The following is a 22,847-nucleotide window of genomic DNA, read 5'->3' on the forward strand; positions in this document are numbered from 1 at the left end:
AAGACCTTAGACTCTATAGCCAAAAAATAGAACACAATAAAGGAAACATTCCTAAATGCCTTATAGTTTCTCCCTTATAAGTGTGGTGCACTACACACCCATAAAAGAGACTCGAGTCGACACGACTTTGTGAAAACTTAATGACACCAAACCTAGGATCTGATACAAACTTTGTCATAACCCAAATCAGGGCCTGGCCATGACAGGTATCTCAAGTCTACCGAAAACCTAAGACCACCTCCTTTTTCTAGCAAAAAAAATAAAAATACAGCTAGCAGTGGATGACTTTCGAACATATAGTAAGATAGAATAAATGTAAGATCAAAGGAGTTTAAGAATATCAACAACAATACCCATTTCATAGTAATCCACAAAACCTCTATGAAAAATTAAATGTAATCTAAGTCAGTACATGCCCTCGACGATAGCCAAAGAACTATATAAATAGTCTATGATATAAGAGAGTAACAAATCCATGAAATAAAGCTCTTCTGAAGAATGGAAGCTCACTACTTTAAGCTAACTGCTGACACCCTGAAATCTTATAACCGCGTATAAAAAGAAAAAGTATCTCTGAAGTCTGCATCGCATGGGGATACAACGTTCAGAGATAGTTAGCGGCTCGAGCGCTAGCATGTAACTTCAAATAAAGACAAAGTAGTGCTAGTAAAACGTTCAATTTCAAACTCAATGTACATGTTCACATTCATGCATATATATATATATATATATGTATATATATGTATATGATAGATACTGGGATAGGAAACAAGGTTTAGCATGATAGTAAAATATTAGCTTGGACTATGTAGCTTACACGTCTTAAAAAGGCACCCACTGGCTATATGGATTCATCTCCCCTACTGAAAGGGCCCTCCTAGTGTGCGTTATTTAAACGCACTAAAGTTATCAATGAAGACCAGAGAATTTCCTAGCCCCACGTCACTCCAGGATAAGAATACATTACTAGTGTGAATTATGCACACAATCATTAAGACCAACCCTCATGTCGGCAAATGTGAGTTTACAGAGTTAGTCCTTTGGGATCTCTACCTTTACGGCTTAGCTACATAACCCTCATTAAGCCCAATTAAAACCAATTTCATATAACCCATTCATTAAACCAATGAATTATGCATTAAGGCATACCACATGTATTGTCAAACCATTTACTTATAAGTTCATAATTATGCAATTACAATTCCACTTACTTGGGGGAATGCCTCGACCCCCTTTGTTTATTAAATCAAGTTGGAAGAATGTCTCGACCTCCTTTGTTCATTAAATCAACTTAGAGGAATGCTTCGACCTCCTTTAGTTTATCAAATTAAATTGGTGAAATTCCTCAACCCCCTTTGTTTCTTAATTCAAAGTATAGCCAACAAGGCCTTTAAAATCCATGTTCATTGTGTTACATTTATGCAATGCAATAGTATAGGTGAGTGACAGCGCCCAACAGTACACGCAAGTGTAAGTGATCCACCAAGTAATATAGTGGCCTTCAAGAAAGCCGAATATAGACCCCAAAGGGACTTATTCTAAACAACTACTCAATTCTAGTTCAATAATTGAGATAAAGTAACCAAGAGAGTTTCAGAGTTATAAACTAAAAGTAAAGTAACTAATGCAGAAAAAAATGACTTTGGATAATTAATGGATAGAGACCCAGGGTTAAGGCTTACGAACAATCATACTACGCCATTGAACTTCATTCGTTGAATTTTTTTATCTTGGTTATTGATTCGTAGGGTTTTTCGCATGATCATGGTCTCCCGACCTGTAATCATCTACCTAACTTGGACATTACAACTACATTATTGAGCGGGAATGTAATAATTTAATTAAGAGAGTAAAGTTATCATCCGACATATAAACCAAACAAGGATTCTAGGTATATCCCTATCCTAGATGCTAATTCAAATTTCTTATTTTATAAAGGAATAAAAACCTTGTTCTACCTACCCCATGTTCTATCTTCCTATTCCCCCTCTCAAGATCACAAGGTCGACAATGAATATATTCTAAGGGCCATGAATCCTTAAAATAGTTATAACAAGGGTAAATAAAGAACCATAATGATAAGCAATTCAACAAACTTAATTCAAAACAAAAGTAGTCATGATCTTGGCCTTAACCCTGAAAAGGGGGCGTTTAGCCACTAATCGACATAATCATGATCCAAAAACTTGAATACATAATCAAAGAAATTAAAAAGCTAAAGTTTAAGAATAAAAACCCTAAAAATAAAGTGAATCTGCCTCCTCTCATCCAAGAATAATCAAAAAGTGATTTGCAAAATGTGACAAATCCTATTTATTGTAGAAGGCAATTTGTTGTCGGTGGGAATAGTAATGCGCTGCGTTGGTTATCACATTAAAGGAGTGGCGCGTCTCACCTAATTCGCATTCGTTCACTATTTTGGGTACCTTATGAATATTTGGTGTATTTCATGTGCTCATTGACCAATTCCAAGGTCCTCTACGCGCCCTAGACATTCCAGGTATCCAAATTGCATCAAGTTGTGTATTGTGCTTTCGTTGATCCATTCCCAGCCTTTTTGAGTTTTTTTCACTTGATTTGAAGCTTGTATATCCTTAATATATCATCATAATCCATTCACCAAGCATTCTATAGCATTAACACAAAAATTTAGAGCTCAAAACAACACAACGTCTAAGACAGTTAACTAGAAACTCGACCTAAGACTAGGTTTTATTCACTTTGATCTTCAACTTATTGTTTTGACCCTTGGCTTGATCCAACTAAACTTTGCACATTATATACAAGTTGTTCCATATATAAATACACTATTAAAATATTTGGAACTCATTTAACATATTAGAATCCATTGGGATAGACTAGACAAGCACCTAACTCAAGCTAGTAACACTAGTTTCCTCAATTAAACTCTAAGCAACCTATTTAAGTACAAACTCGTTTGGAATACACATTGAACATTGTAAACACATACTTGAACACTTAGATGCTTATTTATATCATAATCAACACATTAAGTACACAAATCATCTTCAAAACAAGGCTAAATAAGCTAAGATAACAATCTTAAATGTATAAAACTACCTCATATAATCACCCCACACTTAAACTCTTCTTCGTCCTCGGACAACTCTTTACTCTAAGCATCATAAGATGAGGTGAATCTATACTTTTACTACTACAAAGACACTCAAGCTAGTACTACAATGACTACACAGACTGCATGTTTCTACACTAAGTATGTTATACAAATTGAAAGTTCAAGAACACTACTTCGAAACATCCTAGCCTCGAAAATTGACTCAATAAGTGGCAAATTCATGCATATTGCTCAATATAAGAAATCATGAAATTCACCCAACATTCACCAAACATGTGCCCTTCACAACAAGAGAGTTACCCCAAATCTCTCACAATAATGCAATTTATAACAAAATGGGTAGAAGGATTGAATTTTGCTCACTCTCACAAAAGAATTCACAAGTTACAAATGATGAACCATATGCTTGCCCTTAGTGTAGTGCTCCAATAATATCATAATGATGAAGCTTAGGATCAAATAGGTCTTTAAAGGTTGTAATGTAGGCTACGGGACGGGTAGAAACTATTTTGGCCAATAATAGTGACAATCTTCCCTAAGCACTTTAATACATCACCTTATACACTTGAGACTAATCTCTAACAACCAATTCACACCTTTACTACCTTTTCACATCTTTTCTTTTTACCCCATATCATTAAGCTCAGCCATATAAAATATGGTGGGAGGATTTTCTATTTAATCATGATTCAATTTTTAGCATAATTTTTCTTTTCACTCCCTACCACAACATATCAATTTTTACACCAATAACTATTACTTTGGGGTTTCAATTTCACCTTTTATCCTCTTATTTTTCAAACTCCTTAGTCAATCAATTTCAAACTAACCGCTTAGGAGCTTTGAATCAAATTAAAGTCTATCAAAGAAGGAATTAGGCTACATATAAGGCTTCCAAAGAACAAGCTAAAGGCTTAATGAGGCTGACTAAGATTATGCAGAACAGTAGGTACAAAGAGGTATGAAACAAGGCTATCAAAGAAATGCCTAAATCATCTCCTAAACCCATACTCTTTATTTTATTTTGCACACACACCGGGCAAGTTCTAGCATCAATTGTAACAAAGAATATATAAAAACCTTACACACGTATGGCATATGCTTGACTCACATAGGATCATCATAGACTCTCAACCAAACAATAGCATGAATTCAAATTAAGCCACAAGTACATGAGTCATAAACATAAGCGTAAGAGTCTCAAAAGTAGTAATTTACCCAAGCACATGCTTTTCACAACCAAAATACTTGCACCATGTAATAAAAAATAGCACCAAGAAGAATATCATCTTTATTCCTAAAAAAAATAAATTGACCCTAAAAATAGGAATTTTCCCACCCCACACTTAAAAATCTACTTTTCTCCTAAAGTGGACTTAAAAGTTAGAGATAGAAATACTCCCTAAGGCCTCTAAGCCTAGCAAGTAGAATCTTTATTCATCAAGAAGGTCTAAGGGCCCTACACTCAGTCTTTGCCATGCTCCTTAGCTCATGTTTTCCGGTACTCAGACTTTCCATCAACCTGTGATACAACAATACAAACAAAAACTACGTAAAGTAATAAAAACTAAAAATACTAAAAATAAAACATACTTACTTAACTTGGGTTTCCTCCCAAGAAGCGCCTATTCGCGGCACGACCTACATCAACTTTTTCCTCTAGCTTGAGGATATGAAGGTGGTACAAATATTAAGGAATCGAGTAATGGATAGTGCATGGTAAACCAATCGGCCTTAAAGTGAGGTGTGTTTTATGTTGCTTATTTGTTGCAAAATTAAGAATATAGGATTCTTGTTCCTCATTTTACACTCTCCCACTATGTCAAATGATTCCATAAATAAGACATCATTAAAAATAATGTTGAAAAGTGCTTTGAGTGAGGACTAACTAATTCCACTTCAAAATTTACACAATCTACTACATACTTACTTTTATTCACCTTCTTAATTTCAATCTCAAGGGAAAGATGACAGTTGAATGGATGAAATTCTTGTGTTTTTCTCTGCCTCTGTAGAGATGGTAGTGATGGTATCTCCTTAACCTATTCAACAACTATATGTTTCAAGTACTAAGACTTCCTTGAATTATCGCAACTTTATCTGCAACTGGTTGGGGAGTCAACTCTGCATCTACCTCCTTAGTTGACTTTTGAGCATTGCCCCCAAACATGACTAAACCAGGATTAAAACCACAATATCTGTAGAATGATACATATTGCCATGAACCATACACCAACTTGTGGTCTGCTGCACAGGTCGCAAACAAGTAGGTCCCCTCTAAACATTTGGGTCAAAATCTAGACAAAAATTCTCGTGGTGGGGTCCTCCACAAAAATGATAGGAATTATCATCCCTCGAAAACCATCTATTTCCAGACTGACATCTCAAGAAGCGTGATAAAAATAATAAAAGAAACTAAAAAAACTAAAACAAACTAAACTGTGTAAATCTCAATATAGAAAAACTAAAAATAAGATAGTTGCCTATTTAAAAGTTCCTAGCAACGACGCCAAAAACTTGACAGTGCCCAAGCGCACACGCAAGTGTACATGGTCTACTAAGTAATATAGTGGCCTTCAAGAAAGCCGAATATTGATCCTACAGGGACTTGTTCTAAACAACTACTCAATTCTAGTTGAACAATTGAGATAAAGTAACCAAGAGAGTTTTAGAGTTATAAACTAAAAGTAAAGTAACTAATGCGGAAAAGTAATGACTTTGGATAATCAATGGATCGAGACCAAGGTTTAAGGCTTACGAACAATCATACTACACCTTTTAACTTTATTCATTGGATTGCTTATCTTGGTTATTGATTCATAGGTCGCATAATCATGGTCTCCCGACTTTAATCGTCTACCTAACTTGGACATTACAACTACACCATTGAGCGAAAATGTATAATCCAATTAAGAGAGTAAAGTTATCATCCTACATATGAACCAAACAATGCTTCTAGGTACATCCCTATCCTAGATACTAATTCAAATTCTTTATTTTATAAAGGAATAAGAACCTTGTTCTATCTACCCCACATTCTATCTTCTTATTCCTTCTCTCGAGATCACAAAGTCAACAATAAATATATTCTAAGGGACATGAATCCTTAAAATAGTTATAACAAGGTCAAATAAACAACCATAATGATAAGCAATTCAACAAACTTAATTCAAAATGAATGTATTCATGATCTTGACCTTAACCCTAGAAAGGAGGCGTTTAGCCGTTAATCGACATAATTATGATCCAAAAAATTGAATACATAATCAAAGCAATTAAAAAGCTAAAGTTTAAGAATAATAACCCTAAACACGAAGTGTATCCGCCTCCTATCATCCAAGAATAATCAAAAAGTGATTTTCAAAATGTGACAAATCCTATTTATAGTAGAAGGCAATTTTTTGTTAGTGGGAACAGTGATGCGCCACATTGGTTATCGCATTAAAGGAGTGGTACATCGTGCCTAATTCGTATTGGTTCACTATTTTGGGTGCCTTCTGAAGCTATTGGTGTATGGCATGCGCCCATTGTCCAATCCCAAGGTCCTCCACGTGCCCTAGACATTCCAGGTATCCAAATTGCATCAAGTTGTGCATGGTGCTTTCGTTGATTCATTCCAAACCTTTTTGAGTTTTTTCCATTTGATTTAAAGCTTTTATATCCTTCATATTCATCATAATTCATTAACCAAGCATCCTATAGGATTAAACACAACAATGTAGAGCTCAAAATAACACAACATCTAAGAGGGTGAACTAGAAACTCGAGCTAAGACTAGGCTTCATTCACTTTGATCTTTAACTTATTGTTTTGACCCTTGGCTTGATCCAATTGAACTTTGCACATTATATACAAGTTGTTTCATATATAAATACACCATTAAAATATTTGGAACTTATTTAACACATTAGAATCTATCGAGATAGACTAGACAAGCACCTAGCTCAAGCTAGTAACACTAGTTTCCTCGATTGAACTCCAAGTAACCTATTTAAGTACAAACTATTTTGGAATACACATTGAATATTTTAAACACATATTTGAACACATAGATGCTTATTTATATCATTATCAACATATTAAGTACAAAAATCATCCTTAAAACAAGGCTAAATAAGCTAAGATAACAATCCTAAAGAGTATAAAACTACCTTAGATCAATGAGTAAATCAAACCAAGTGACAATACTATAATTTAATGTCATTTACTCAAGTGGGTTGAGGGAATACAATTGGTTAAAACCATTTTCAAGCTCAAAACATCAATTTGGGGGATTACCGAGACCCCATTCCAATTCCAACACCCATGCACCCCATTAGTTCAAAAACATTCAATTCAAAGCATGAACAACTTATGAAAACCATAAGGAAAACAATTCAAGAATCATCCATTCCAAAACCCTCAACTTATGTCAAAACCCACATTTAAATTCATACAATTAAACCATTTAAAACGCATGATTTTCACAAAATAAGATTTCAAAAGGAGTAACATTCCTGATATATCAAGATTTACGAAGAAAAATCAACCCTTGGAAGTTCTAAATGTCAATTTCTTGAAACCCTAGTTTGTTCTTGCCTTATGACTGATAAGTGTTGAAAATTATGCCCTAAAGATGTTTATGGTCCTGGGATGTAAGTGGAGGGAAAGAAAAATGATCAAAATGCCCTTAATAAATAGACTGAAAATTGACCGCCTAGTTGCTATGAGTCACATGACGACTTATAACGACTGGCTATGAGTCATCACTTAAAATCATAGTTTGGACAGCATCATGGGGTATGCACACTGGTCTGACTACAAATCATACCATACAACTCATACTTAGACCTTATGACTCGTATGGTCTAGTCGTTGTTAAGGAAGAAATATTTAGGCACCTTTACTGGTTAGGCTACAAGAACCACTATACGACTCGTAATGGGTCTTGACGACTCATTGGGTGCCAATCGTGACCAACACAGATACTTAGCCAAACACACCACTCAGGCTACGATTAGAGTCCTACAACTCGTAGTGACATCCTACGACTCGTATGATGAGTCGTAGTCTGGGCAGTGAGCTTAGAGATCAAGAAATTTTCAATGACTAAAATTCGGGGTGTTTCAGCAACCTTGGGCCATCTCAGTTGTTCGGTTATGAGTCTCACCCTACTACTCGTGAACTCACCTTCTAACTCGTGAGGTTCGATTCGTGATCTTAGCAGAAACTATGGACAAAAAAAGACTCGGTAAAATGGAAAGGTCCAGGGTCAAATCAATCACTAGAAATGTGGATGATATTTGCTTACTATAGGGTGGTAGTACTGAGCTTCTCATGTACTCAATCACAAAGACACTTACAAGATTAGAGGAATTAAAATCTATAAAGAAGGAGCTAAATAGAGACTTGAGCTTACTATTATTCTTACCTAATAGAGCAAATCACCATCCAAGGCGGGACTTTCAGCAAAAAGAAAAAGCATATCCACCCACCATAGAGCATAACTGAAAATAAAGAACTGATTAGTACATCAGATGAAAAAAATAATAAAAATGAAGAGGGTAACTTACTCTTGGAAGCTGATACACAAGCATATGAGCTTTCAGGGAAAATTCATTAATAATCCATAGAAGAAGAAGAAATCCTTGATTGAAGAGAGGCGACAACATCAGATGCTCAGATGTTAAGGATGGAAAATGAGACTGAATTAGAAAACCCTTATACCTAGGGTATCTGTAATAAGCGGTAAGATTTGAGCCGACCAAGTTGATACTGGGTTGGGCTATAGTTTCAGTGTTATTTAATTTTAGTTTGTGTTTTTTTTTTGGGGGGGGGGGAGGGGGGGGCTAATTGTCCCTTGTTGTGTAATTTGACTTATTTTAATCAATAAAATCCTAAAATTTACTTTTTAAAAAACATATCTTCGTGTGCTTAAGATAGAAAGAAAGAAAGGAATGTAATTTATTAATTTCTCTCGAACTTTTGATAATAAAATATCCTGTTCATCTTGACTCTAGTTCTATTAAATATTTTATGCTTTTATATATTATTAACTTTTATCCTTGTATTTACCTAAATTATCTGTTCAATCGCAATAAATTGTTCTAATTTTTTTTTCATAAACAAAGTTCTGCTTGTAAACTTATGTCTCTACTATTTTTTAACACATAATAGTTTCTACAGTTTATTTTTTAATACGATTCACGCATCACGCGGATGCATATACTATATTATATAACCCTAATATAGTAACTAAATCAAACAATACAAACAGTGCCCTCCAACCCTGTTATAACAAAGCCAGCAAAGCCAAACTTCATTTTTTATCTTTTTACTTACCACAATTATACTCTAAGAGAAAAGGCATAAAGACACCACTGAAGTTGTCCTGAATTTTCAACTAGACTATTAAAATTTGCAAGGGTTCTATTATCCCATAAAACTAGTTAAAATCATTAAATACCCCTTCTTGAGCTCAATTGGTGTAGAGAGTGTACTTCATTCTTGAATAGAGCATGCGATGAGATTAAAAAAATATTATTTTTTAATTTTCATATTTATTTCCTTAAAAATACTTTTTCCTTTTTACTTTATTTAATTTAAATTACTTTTCAATTCTTCTTTTCCCCTCTTATCTTCTTCATCCTATGACCACTATATTTTCTTCATTTCAATATTTTCAACAACTTCTTGGTTTTCTTTTTTCCCTTTGTCTTATTTCTTCTCTATTTGTTCAAGCTCTTTTTCTCCTTAAATTATTCTCAATACCTCATTATTCTTCTATTTATTTATTTATTTTTTATTTAGTTTTTATTATGAAGTTATTTGGCTAAATAACAGTACAAGAAAACGTCATTTTAATGGAGTTTCAATTCATTATAATTGTAATGGTTTAATTTTTAAATGATAATTTAATGACAAATTATGATGATTTGAAAGTGGCTACAATGGTGGTAGGCAAAATACTTATAACAATAGTGATTTCATGTAAATTAGTATCGGAAAGCTTGATTTTGGAGTTGAAGAATAATTATTGAGTTTTGATTAAATTTTGACTTGTTTTGGATCAAGAAAATATATGGGTGGTACAATTTTGAGCTATTGTTGATTTTGATTATTTGAAGGGTTTAAGCAAAAATGGAGGATAGAGAAAAAAAAGAATGAAATAAAGTGAGGAAAAAAAAATTAATCGGACATCTGGCAGGCAATGATTGATGCGTGTTGCACCTATTCTTCTTATACGTGAGATAGCATCAAATAGATTGTATTTATAATATTTTTAAATTGTTAAAGATGGTAATAGAAAGCCCGTACAATTAGACTTTTTAAAAATTTGGGAGAAGAAGTATTTATATCTTTTCTCTGACTCTTATTAAGCAAAATTTGTAGTACTAATTTTATACATCTTGCAAATATTACAGATTCTGGAAAGCTTTGTATCTTGTCCCCCATTTATCGAACTTACAACTCCAAACATTCACATTTCACTCCAAACCTCCACAATTCTTCTAGATCAGGTTTCTTCTTAAACCCATCAATTGAATTTGATCACACTTGTCGACCATGTTTCTTTACTTCTGTTTAGTTCGCTAAAAATAAATTACTGTAGATGAAGAAGCTCAAAAGCTTTTACAAATATCCACCATTAACGGAGCGTAAATGGATCTTTCCACTTGTTATTGGCTCAGTTGTTACCCTCTTCATCTTGTTTCTCACAACCTTAATTTCACCAAGTGGTGGCATTCCTCTACTCTCCCTTTACCGTCACTACACAACGCCTTGGTCCGCCTCCGCCTCCGCTGCCATTTTTGTGGAATCAAAGCTTCATACATTACCCATTTCCGCCATCCCTGCCTCTCCACGTTTCGCCTATCTCATCTCCGGCTCTGCAGGTGACGGATGCATGCTGAAGCGGACCCTTCAAGCTCTTTACCATCCCAATAACCAATATGTTGTGCATCTTGATGCTGAGTCATCTCCTGAGGAGCGGCTTGATTTGCATAAATTTGTTGTGAATGCCCCAATTTTTAGGAAATTCAAGAATGTATTGATGATTAGTAAAGCTAATCTTGTGACTTATCGTGGGCCAACTATGGTAGCTAATACACTTCATGCTGCTGCTATACTGTTGAAACAAGATGTGGGATGGGATTGGTTTATTAACCTTAGTGCTTCTGATTACCCACTTGTTACGCAAGATGGTAAGGCCCTTTATGCTTATTGAGATCTCAGTTGGTTATCTGCTGATTTTTTTGATTAATTGGAGTGTTGAATTCTTTTGGCTGATTAGATCTTATTCATGCATTTTCGCGTTTACCACGGGATCTTAACTTCATTGATCACACTAGTGATATTGGGTGGAAAGAGTAAGTACGTTTTCCTTTTGTCATGATTTTGAATAGGGATGTAAGGCATTGATTTGGTTGGGTGATTTTTATTTTGCTGGGTTCTATTTATTAAGGTTTCAAAGGGCAAAGCCGATCACCATTGATTTGGGGTTGTACATGACTAAGAAATCTGATGTTTTCTGGATTACACAGAGAAGGAGTGTGCCAACTGCTTTCAAGCTTTTTACAGGTGAGTTTGCCATCATTTCTTTCTGTGCTTAGGTTGAAAGATTTGAACTTTTTGTTCTTGTTATGCTTCACATATACTGGCATGTTGATTTCATTCCAACCCGCCATTTGCTACAATGAATTGTCTTGAATTCTGTCTATTGCAAAATATCTTAATTGCAACAACAACAAGAAGATACGCAGTGTAGTTCGACAAGAAAGATTGACAGATCAAATTCGTTTAGCAGAAAAATGTACAGCAGTTCCTCTGTATCTGTATAGCGCGATCTTCCTCTCTGTGCTATCCGTGTTCTTACACCAGTAAACCCAAATTCTGACTTGCTGGTAGAGGTATAGATTTTACCATATAGGGAAAGTCCGTTGGATAGGGAATGAATGGATGAGATCTTGAGGATTTTATATTTCGTGCTATAAACAAGCTCAACCATTGTGCCTAATGCAGTTAAAGTTTCCCCTTTGACTTCTTTCTCTGACAAGATACTGGACGAGCAAAGTTTGCTCGCCATCCCCATAATTAAAAAGAAAAGTGATGCTTTTCTTAGTCACAACATATTCAGCTAAACCTTCAGCTGGAGGTTTAAGAAGAGTCCAAAATGAAAAGTCAGAGGATGTCTCAGCTATAACAAAGAAATCACAAGTATAGCGAGAGGATCTGATGCAGGAATAAAATATTTGAATTGGTAATTTTATTATAGAGAAGCATTGGTGGTCAACATGATTCCACTTTTCTTGCTTTGATGAACTTTCTTGGAAATATTTTGAGCTCCATGTGAGTTTAGGGGTTATGGTAGTTGAGATTGATAGAAAGGACCACGCCAGGCATGATGCAGGTGATTCCGTATCCCTGTATTTAACACAAAAAGATTATGATGCTTCAAGTGAAGGAATTGGTGCCTGATTTCAACCGCAGTCGCATTTGTTTTGGGATGGCTCTCAGTGCTTCCAAAACCTCTGGATGCAGAATCTGCAGACTGTATTAGATAAGTATTGCTTACCTGAAGCTCTGGGGTCTTTTCTCCGGAAGCTGTATCAAGTGATAGATTAAATTTACACACCTTAGTTTCATTCTGCTGCATTAAATTATGCTTCTTGTTATAGTTGTCACATTGGATCGAGGAAAGAGGATTGACATGTTTTGCTAACATCATATATAACACAGAGAAACAGCTCCTTTATACAATTTTTTGACTGGGTAATTTTTTTTATTAATGTTGGGAACAACTCTCTTTTAGTAGTATACCGAAAAGTATCGAACCTAAAAAAGATATGATTCTCTACAAAAAAATTAACCAATTAGATGGTCAAATTAAAGTAAACAGCGTAGAAAGGTTAGGTGTTGTTTCCTCAGCTCATCAGTGCCAGATGTTGACTGATTTGCCCAATTTTTTGTGTTCTTGAGCCCTAAAAGAAAACTAGATCTGTGAAAAGGTCGTAGTAAGATCACTTCTTTCCGGGGTTGTGGTGAGGTGTACATCCCATCATCTGCATGACTGACTTGCTCAGATTCACAAACTACAAGCTGAAGAATTTCTTCAACGGATTGAATCATAGCATCAGTGAGAGGTTTTGACAATTGATTGATTCACTCCAAGCTAGGTAGTTCCTGGTTAATCTGACTCATGGAGCTGCTGGGTGGGAGTCCCTATTTTGCTTCATCGATTTCTCCAAGGAAGAAGATGAACAGTGAGTTGGGAGAGGAAACGATGGGTGATCGGACTTGGAGCTGTTTCCTTCTAGATTTTTCTTATCCTCTTGATCTTTTTTTCTGTTTATTAGCTTTCCCTTTTTATTTTCGGGTTTGGGCCAAGTATTGGGCTTTGACCTCTTTTAAGCTAGGAAATTATATGGGATGACCCGAATAGTGAATGGCTTTGAATTTTTGACCTTCATAAGAAAAGTTTTAAATACTAGCCTTCTTTTTTATGTATGGTACAAGTATATTTTTGCCTCTCTACACCTTTAAACTTTTTATTCTCATTTGTTTCTCAACTTCTATTTAAATTTTTTTACCTTAGCTTTTATTTTTTTCATTTTAATTCATTTGTCTCGACTTTTTTTTTTTTTTACTTTTTTTTCTCAAACATTATTTATTTATTCATTTCTCTCTTTTTTTTTTTAATTCATCGGTCTCAATCTTTATTTTTTATTATTTTTTCTCATTTCACATTTTCTCATTTTTTCTTTTTCATTTTTCTCAAACTTTATTTTTATTTTTTGCATCTCATGTTTGTTTTTCTCAATCTCTTTTTTATTTTTTTTGTTATTTATTCTTCTCTTTAATCTTAACCTTTTTTTTCTTTTTTTCTCAATCTTTTTTTTTTATTTCTCTATTTTGTTTGTTCTCTTTTTTCTTTTTTCTCAACTTTTATTATATTTTGCTGATAAATAAAAAGTTGGATAATCTGTAAAGAAATCTTCTTTCTTTGATATCAAAACAAATTTAAGGACATGACTTGTTGTTAGAAAGTCCTTTAGGATAAGTCTTTTAACTCTTAAGGCAAACATTATAGAAGAACTCATAAATCAAGACACAATATGAGTCAAGTCTTGCTTGTGGAGCATAACTTCTTGTTTGAAAATCCTTGAGTTCAGTTTTGCTTCTAAGGCAAGAGTTATAGAACATCTCATAAATCAAGAAACAATGTGGTAGTGTCAACACTTATCTATTGGGTGTAACTTGTTCTTTTGGGAGGTTCTTGGCTAAGTCTTGTCTTAGAGGCAAAAGACTAATAGAGCATCACATAAATCAAGACACAATATGATAGTGTCAACTCTTGTCTGATACCAAATCAGCCAACAATAGACACAAAATAGCCACAACACGACAACAAGATGGACAACAAACTGCGGATTCAACTACAAACCGTGAACACAAGATAGCAAACAACAAAACGTAAAGATAGATAGATTAACTTGAAATACGAATGCCCAAATCTAAGAACCAAAATGTGTATCAAACATTAAGACCCAAAGATTCTTACAAGCAACACCAAGTTCTTACGAAGACCTCAAGGGAACTGAAATCCCCAAGCAACCACTGTTTCTAAACTAGTAACCAACACAAGTGATTCCACATTTGCCACAAGTGAATCCATACTTGCAAGACACTCTCAAAGAGTTTATCTCTCAAAAAATCATCAAAGTTATGGACAAATGACCTAATAGTATCTATTTATAGTCCTAAACTTATTACATAGTAAATGACCAAAAGGCCCTTAATGAAAGCCACAAGAGGGACGGCCTTGGAGTGTAGACTTGGGCGGCTTTGGAGTGTTTTGAAAGCCTTCTTGACACTTCAAAGCTTGTTCTCTTGGTTGGGCAGCCCCCAAGCTTGAGTCTCTACGTATTGGTCTCCAATCATGTCCTCGAAAGCTAGGATACCCCTTTGACTCGTATCATCCTCCCCTTCTTGAAAAGAATTCGACCTCGAATCCAAACCTTGCAAAACCAAGGAAGTACAAGCAAACACAAGTTCCTCAAGGTATGAGGGTTAGAGTTAGTGTAATCAATTATAGCATCTTGCCAAGGTTGCTCAAACTTCACATATAACCAAACATCCTTCACGACATTGGGAGAAAAGTCAACATTTAAAGGGCAAAGGAGTTGGCTATGACTAACATAAAAAATTTCCTTTAAGTGAGTTCCATTAACAACATAACCAAGCAAATCATCACATATTGGACCAACTAAGGGTGGAAGCAAGGAGTCTTTAGGAAGTAGACTACCCTCCCAATCATAAGACACCATGTCTAAATACTGCATCTCCCTCTTACCCTCGTCCTTCCAAGAAAGAATCAACTAGTCTATCCACATAAGTGTGACAAGAAACAAGGAACAAGAGTTGCTTATCAAGTGGAAAACATACTCTTCTTGGAACAACAAATAGACTTGAAACCCGAGATAGGATGGCCACACATCCCATGAACATTCAAGTCATTCCAAAATACATCATCATCACCATATTTCAAATGATCACCGGGATCAAATGGGTGGCGTGTCCATGGACACGGGTTTAGGACTCATTTCTTTTCCCCAATACTATCACTAATACAATCATATGTCCCCTCTATACTAGCATGGTCAACAACAAAAACAATTAGAGGGTACTCTCTAGTCAATTAGCTAACTTTTTCAACATTATCATTTTCACACACAAGTTGATCTTCATGACTTCCACAAGACAATGTACTTTCACTTGTCACAATAGCTTCAACACTAGGTGGACACAAATCGATCTTGCTAGGAGAGTCAATTTTGTCATCATTAGGATCAACTAGTGTATCCACAATCTCAAGTTGTACATTATCATCATAAAGTGAAAGAACATTCGGCTCACCTAAAGACAAACTATCATTCACACTTAGTTGGTTACTAGCCTCATTCACTAGAGTGCAAGAGTTAATTTGATTACCTTGTAGCTCATGTGGAGCATGTCCACTCACGGAAACTTGATGCTTGGATGCTCTATCAAGTTATCCAACTTCTTGCAAAGAGAGCTCTCCGTCCCTTCCATTCTTCCTTTCATTCTGTCCATTATTCTTTCCATTCTCTCCATTTGACTACTAACACTCATTATGACAGCCATCAAATCATTTATGTTCACCTTTTCTGATGCCATAGTACTTAACAAAAGAAATTCTAAAACAAGAATACAAAAAACAGCAAACTAGTTAATGTTAGAAAAGAAAACATCGTCACAAGTTCTCAAGCTCTCACACTTTGAAATGTCTCTCAATGGGCCTCACAAGTATTGCAAGTGTTGGTATCTCGTTTGTACTCCAAAGAGAATACTTGGTACCAATTGTGGCTCGAGGTCGGAATAGATTCTCTTTTGAAACAACTCAAAGAAAATATACACAGACTTTGAGTCAAGAAACTTCAACGAATCACAAAAACGATAAAAGCACACAACAAAACGCAAACACGAACAAACGGATTCAAAACTATCTTACAATCTAGTAGATGAGTACTAGCTTGTCAATTAGCATTAGAATCGATAAACGAAAGTAAGGAACAACAATAAGAAACTAAGAATCCAAAATTTGAGCCTAAAATTTTGGTATTGTACAGAAATTGGTGAGGTGGCGATCTAGAATTGGTTGCGATTTTTGAAAGGTTCTTATTTTTCCCAACTTTGAAATTTTGGTTCAATTTTCGGTTCTTGAAGTGGTATAATCGCCCTTGGAGATGAAAACAACAAGATTGGAGCCGTTTTCACCTTTCAAAAAGGTTTGACTTGTCTTACACATTTTGGGCAAGACATTTTTTTGAGGGTTGGTGGACTTTTCGTGTTTTGTACACCTAGGAAAGTGGTCTTTCTTTTTTTTGGAAACTATACTTTTGGTAGATGTTTTGTCCCCCTTCCCTTTTGGTAGGCCTTTGGGACTAGTTTCAAGACAAACACAAAGACTTCACTTCCTTCTCTTGATTTTTGGATCAAACAACACTATTGAAGAGTCTTGTTACAACTAGACATGAAGATTGGTCTAGAACAACAAGATACTTCAATAGAAGTTTGAAACCTAAACCTCACGTTGAACCTCCAAGAATAACCCACAACACAATCTCAACAACACAAGTTTAAACCAACACCTTCAAGTTTTTGGATCCACAACAACAGCAGCAACAACGTTCAAGCTCTTTAACCTGCAACAATAATACCACAACAAATTTCAAAACTTGGATCTAGACTCAAAAGTGTTAGTGAAGACAAAAAGCTAACACATGAAACAATCAAATCAAGTAAAAGACACCTAGATCTAGACTCAAACTTTCGGCCAAGACAACAACAACAATGACACACTTCTCGGCCAAGAACACCAAACTCAAGAACACTTATTCTTTTTTTTATTTTTCATCTAACCAAGCCTAAGATTGATCTTGTGGGAACAAAATCAGCCTTAGCTCTGATACCAAATGGTACCAAATCAGCCAACAATAGACACAAAACAACCACAAACACGACAACAAGATGGACAACAAACTACGGATTCAACAACAAACTGTGAACACAAGATAGCAAACAACAAAACGAAACAATAGATAGATTAATTTGACGTACGAATGCACAAATCTAAGAACCAAAATATGTATCAAACATTAAGACCCAAAGATTCTTACAAACAACACCAAGTTCTTATGGAGACCTCAAGGGAACCGGAATCCCCAAGCAACCACCGTTTCTAAACTAGTAACCAACACAAGTGATTCCATACTTGCCACAAGTGAATCCACACTTTGCAAGACACTCTCAAAGAGTTTATCTCTCAAAAAACCATCAAAATTATGAACAAATGGCCTAATAACATCTATTTATAGTCCTAAACTTATTACATAGTAAATGACCAAAAGGCTCTTAATGAAAGCCACAAGAGGGGTGGCCTTGGAGTGTAGACTTGGGCGGCTTTGGAGTGTTTTTAAAGCCTTCTTGACACTTCAAAGCTTGTTCTCTTGGTTGGGCAGCCTCCAAGCTCGAGCCTTTACGTATTGGTCTCCAATCATGTCCCCGCAAGCTAGGATGCCCGTTTGGCTCGTATCATTGTCCATGGGGCGTAACTTGTCAGCTAAGTTTTGCCTATAAGGCAAGAGTTATAAATCTCATAAATTAAGACACGATGTGGTAGTGTCAAACTCTTGCCCATGGGGCGTAACTTATTGTTTGAAAGTCCTTAGACTAATTTGTGCTTCTAAGGTAAGGGTTATAGAAATCTCATAAATCAAGACATAATGTGGTAGTGTCAACTTTTACCCGTGGGACATAACTTCTTGTTTGAAAGTGCTTGATTTATAAAACCTCTCATAAATTTATGGCACCTTTCTCAAAAAAGAAAAAAAAATCTCTCATAACTTAAGACACAATTTGATAGTGTCAAATCTTGCCCATGAATCGTAACTTGTTGTTTAAAAGTCCTTAGACTAAGTCTTGCCTCTAAGATAAGAGTTATAAGACATTTTATAAATCAAAACACAATGTGGTTAGGTTAACTCTTGCCCATAGGCACATCTTGTTGCTTGAAAGCCCTTGGTCTAAATCTTGCCTCTAAGGGAAGAGTTGTAAAGCACCTCATAAATTAATACATAATGTGGTGATGTCAATTCTTGCCCATGAGGCATAACTTGTTGGTTGATGGTCCTTGGGCTGAGTTGTACCTCTAAAATAAGAGTTATAGAGCAAGTAAAAATACAATGTGTTAGTGTTGACTCTTGCCCAATATACGCAACTTGTTTGAAAATTCTTAGGATATTTTGTGCTCCTAAGACAAGAGTTGTAGAACATCTCATAAATGAAGATATAACGTGGTAGTGTCAACTCTTATCCATGGGGCATAATTTGTTGTTTGAAAGTCCTTGAGCAAAGTCTTGCAAACATCTCATAAATGAAGACATAACGTGATAGTATCAACTCTTGTCCGTGGGACATAGTTTACTGTTTGAAAGTCCTTGAGCTAAGTCTTGCCTCTAAGGCAAGAGTTGTAGAACATCTCGTAAATGAAAACATAACATGGTAGAGTCAACTTTTTCCCGTGAAGCATAATTTATTGTTTGTAAGTCCTTGAGTGCCTCTAAGATTAGAGTTATAGAACTTCTCATAAATTAAAACACAATGTGATAGTGTCAACTCTTCCCTATGAAACGCAACTTCTTATTTGAAATCATAAGTCTTGCCTCTACAATATGGTAGTGTCAACTCTTGCCCATGAGGCGTAACTTGATTGGAAGAAATCGAAGAAAAGAAAAAAAAAAATTGCGAAAAAAGAAGAAAAATATTTTTAAAAGATCAAAGAAAAATTAAAAAAATATAAAGCCGAGGGGAGAAAAGAAAAAAATAAAGGTTGAGAAAAAATAAAAAAAGAGACAAAACAAAAATAAAGATTAAGAAATAATAAAAAGAAAAAAATAGGAAAAAAGAAAAAAAAGTAAGGATTGAAAAAACTAAAAAGAAAAAAAAATAAAAAAAATAAAAATTCAAAGTAAAATTAAAAAAGAGAAAAAAATCCTTAAAAAATAGAAGTTGAGAGGAGAAAAGAGAAAAAAAGTAAGGATTGAGAAAAACTAAAAAGAAAAGAGAGAGAAAAGAAAAGATAAAAAATTAAAGTAAAACGAAAAAGAGAAAAAATAAAAGTTGAAAGATAAATAAGTATGGAGTTGTTTAAAAATATTTGAGATATTGAAGGGCAAATAGGTAATTATTCTATATCAAAAAAAAGAAGAGAGGCTAGTTTTATAAGACCATTCTTATGAGGGACAAGAAAATAAGGCCACCCATTATAAAGGTCATCTATGTAGTTTACCCCTTTTAAGCTTTGTATAGTTTCGGATTGATTTTTTGCTTTTTTAATAAAGGGCCCAACAATGGGCTGAGACCATTTTTAATATAAAAAAAACCCAATTATTTATAAAAATCAGAACCTCATGGATGCACCAACAGACAACTCAGAAACTCTACTTCATGTAAATTTCTTTGGTTTCTCTCTTTCCATATAATCCACTTGAGTGCCTCCCATGCACTCCTCCATTTTCCATTACCCCTGCTGAACAATGCCTCCTTCACAGTGCTTGGCATTGTCCATCGTGTCCTGAACCGTCTTAAAATCTCTCACCACAAGCGCATAGCGAGCTGGCAATGCAAAAGGAGGTTGTCTACGTCTTTGCCCAAGATCTTGCGGATAAAGCCAGCTAGTATAGGTAGTCCTTCTCTTCCTCAAGTTTTAGCTTTCAGTATTTGGTCCCCGTGCTGCTGACCATGTGGAAAAACACATCTTTCTTGTCGCTCTGGTTTTTCATACCTCCTTTAAAACCTTATTTCTCGCATTTTTGCAGATAAATGTATTATACAAGTTCTAGTAGCTGAGTGAATTAGTCAATATCATCTGGCATACAAACAAGTAGTGGTAGTTAGCATTATCATTGTTCATTCGGTGAATACAATTTCTCAATATTGTAAATGGGCACGGGCCTATTTCTGATTTGTATATGCCATTTGGTGTCAACTTTGATTTTTCTTGTGCTATTCCTTTAGCTTAATGGACAATTTCAACCAAGAAAGTGTATATGTGGATATAAATGTCTGAATTGCATTGTTTGTTTGAGTAGTACTGACTTGGACAACATGATAAACGAGAGGTGATTAGACAGGATATGGTGCAGCTTCAGGTTACCGAGGACATGACCTTTTTTAGATAGGAGGATGTGGAGAACACTTATTGGGGTAGAAGGTTAGTAGGTAGTGGAGTGTTGTCTTGCTTAGGGTGGTTGGGGTTTGTCATTGTACTAGCTGTATTATAGTAGTTCTTGTTTTTGATATTTATCATTGGTTATTATTGTTTTTGATAGTCATAATATGTTGTTTATTGTGTTTCAATTAGCTCACTATTTTGTTGTTGCTTTCTTTCCCGCTGGTAGACTTTGCACCATTTCCTTGTTAGTTGCTATATTTTCTTCTCCGTTTCCTTCTTCTTTCTACTTGGATTTGTTGCACTTGAGCCGAGGGTCTATCGGAAACAGCCTCTCTACTCCACGAGATTTTGGTAAGGTCTGCGTACACTCTACCCTCCCTAGACCTCACTTGTGAGATTTCACTTGGGCATGTTGTTGTTGTCTATTTTGGTGGATATGCTCACTGGTTAAAGATTATTAAGTCTTCTAAAAGTAAAATCTTTAAAGGTTTGTTATCTTCAAATAAAAAGATCTTTTAAAGTTCATCTTTTTAACTTTCAACATAAATTTGTAGCAGCTTTGTATTTCTATTTTACATGAAGTTTGGACTTTGGAAGGAGCACTCTTATTTAAGGGAATCTGTCATTTATTACTTTACTTTTATTAATGATTATTTTGAGCAGGCTGGAAAGGAACAGATGATAAACAAGAGTTAACATATGGAACAATAGCTTCATTTATTCCTCATCTAGATCTTTTTGCTGTTAAGACTCCCCAAAATTGCTAAAACTTTGCTCTTGCCTCTTAACAGGGTCTGCTTGGATGGCCCTTTCTCGACCCTTCATTGACTTCTGCATATGGGGATGGGAAAACGTGCCTCGAACTGTACTTATGTACTATGCAAACTTCATCTCAACTCCAGAAGGCTATTTCCACACTGTTGTCTGTAATGCTCAGGAGTTCCGCAATACCACAGTAAACAGTGATCTACACTTTATATTGTGGGATAACCCTCCAAAGCAACATCCTCATTACCTTACACTTGATGACATGGAAAAGATGGTTGACAGTAATGCACCATTTGCAAGAAAGTTCCATCAAGATGATCCAGTGCTCGACAAGATTGACAATGAACTTCTGTTTCGAGGTCAAGGCATGTTTGTCCCTGGTGGCTGGTGCACAGGGAGCCGGGAGAATGGATCAAATCCATGCTCCATAGTGGGTAATATCACTGTCCTTAGACCTACTGCAGGCGCAAAGAGATTGGAAAATTTGATAGGCTCTCTCTTGTCAAATGACAGTTTTCAACCCAGGCAGTGCATATAATGAAAACAAGTGGTTTTCCTTGTGAGACTTCATATAAGGAAAGCAGGTGATGTTATGAGTTAATGGTTTTCTTTCGTGAGAGTGAGACTTCCTTGAGTATACCATACCATTTGCTTCGAGATTCAGAGTCACTAGTTATACTGCAGGAGGACGTGCAAATGTAGAGTATTGCTCCAGAAAAGCAAGGGCACGTGAATTTGGTGGTTTCTTGCTCTACCAACGTTCACCTATTTCCTCTAGGATTGCAAGGGATTTGGAATTCCCTTATGCCGAAATTTTTTCTTACTAGAATGGCGAATTTTTGTAGTGTGAGCCCTCATGGAGAGAAGTATTGCAGGTTTGTTACCCCTTTTTGTTGTAAACAATGTTAAATAGGATCTGACTTTATGCAAATAATCTGATCTTGGAATTCTTTCTTCTGTTTGTTTGTTTGTTTTACTTTCTCTTTTACTTCTTCATTTGGAGGTGAGGGGAGTTTGTTGGTGGTGAATGAATGTATCCTAAACTGCACCTGCTGTTGTTTGGTAGCATCGTTAAGAGACTTCCTTAGACGTTGTTAGTGCCTGCATGTGAGTATTTAGCAGCTTACACTGTCTATTTATAAAGTTAGAACTCTTTCGACGAATATAAATTAGAGTATTTTTCTTCTTTTGTATAATTGTGAATATTTCCATAAAAGGGAATCTCTAATTTTGCATGGCACACATTTC

The 22,847-nt window shown here is 35.3% G+C and overlaps 1 protein-coding gene across 1 annotated transcript; it reads left to right on the forward strand.

The window, feature by feature from the left end:
* Positions 1 to 10,350: 10,350 nt before the first annotated feature.
* Positions 10,351 to 22,556, forward strand: LOC107867948 (beta-glucuronosyltransferase GlcAT14A). The gene is made up of 4 exons (XM_016714454.2): positions 10,351 to 11,280; positions 11,370 to 11,445; positions 11,541 to 11,656; positions 21,623 to 22,556. Exons 1-4 carry the CDS (start codon positions 10,689 to 10,691, stop codon positions 22,135 to 22,137), a joined length of 1,299 nt encoding a protein of 432 aa, XP_016569940.1. The 5' UTR covers positions 10,351 to 10,688; the 3' UTR covers positions 22,138 to 22,556.
* Positions 22,557 to 22,847: the final 291 nt, after the last annotated feature.

Source organism: Capsicum annuum, unplaced genomic scaffold, assembly GCF_002878395.1.
Source record: "Capsicum annuum cultivar UCD-10X-F1 unplaced genomic scaffold, UCD10Xv1.1 ctg1744, whole genome shotgun sequence".
NCBI lineage: Eukaryota > Viridiplantae > Streptophyta > Magnoliopsida > Solanales > Solanaceae > Capsicum > Capsicum annuum.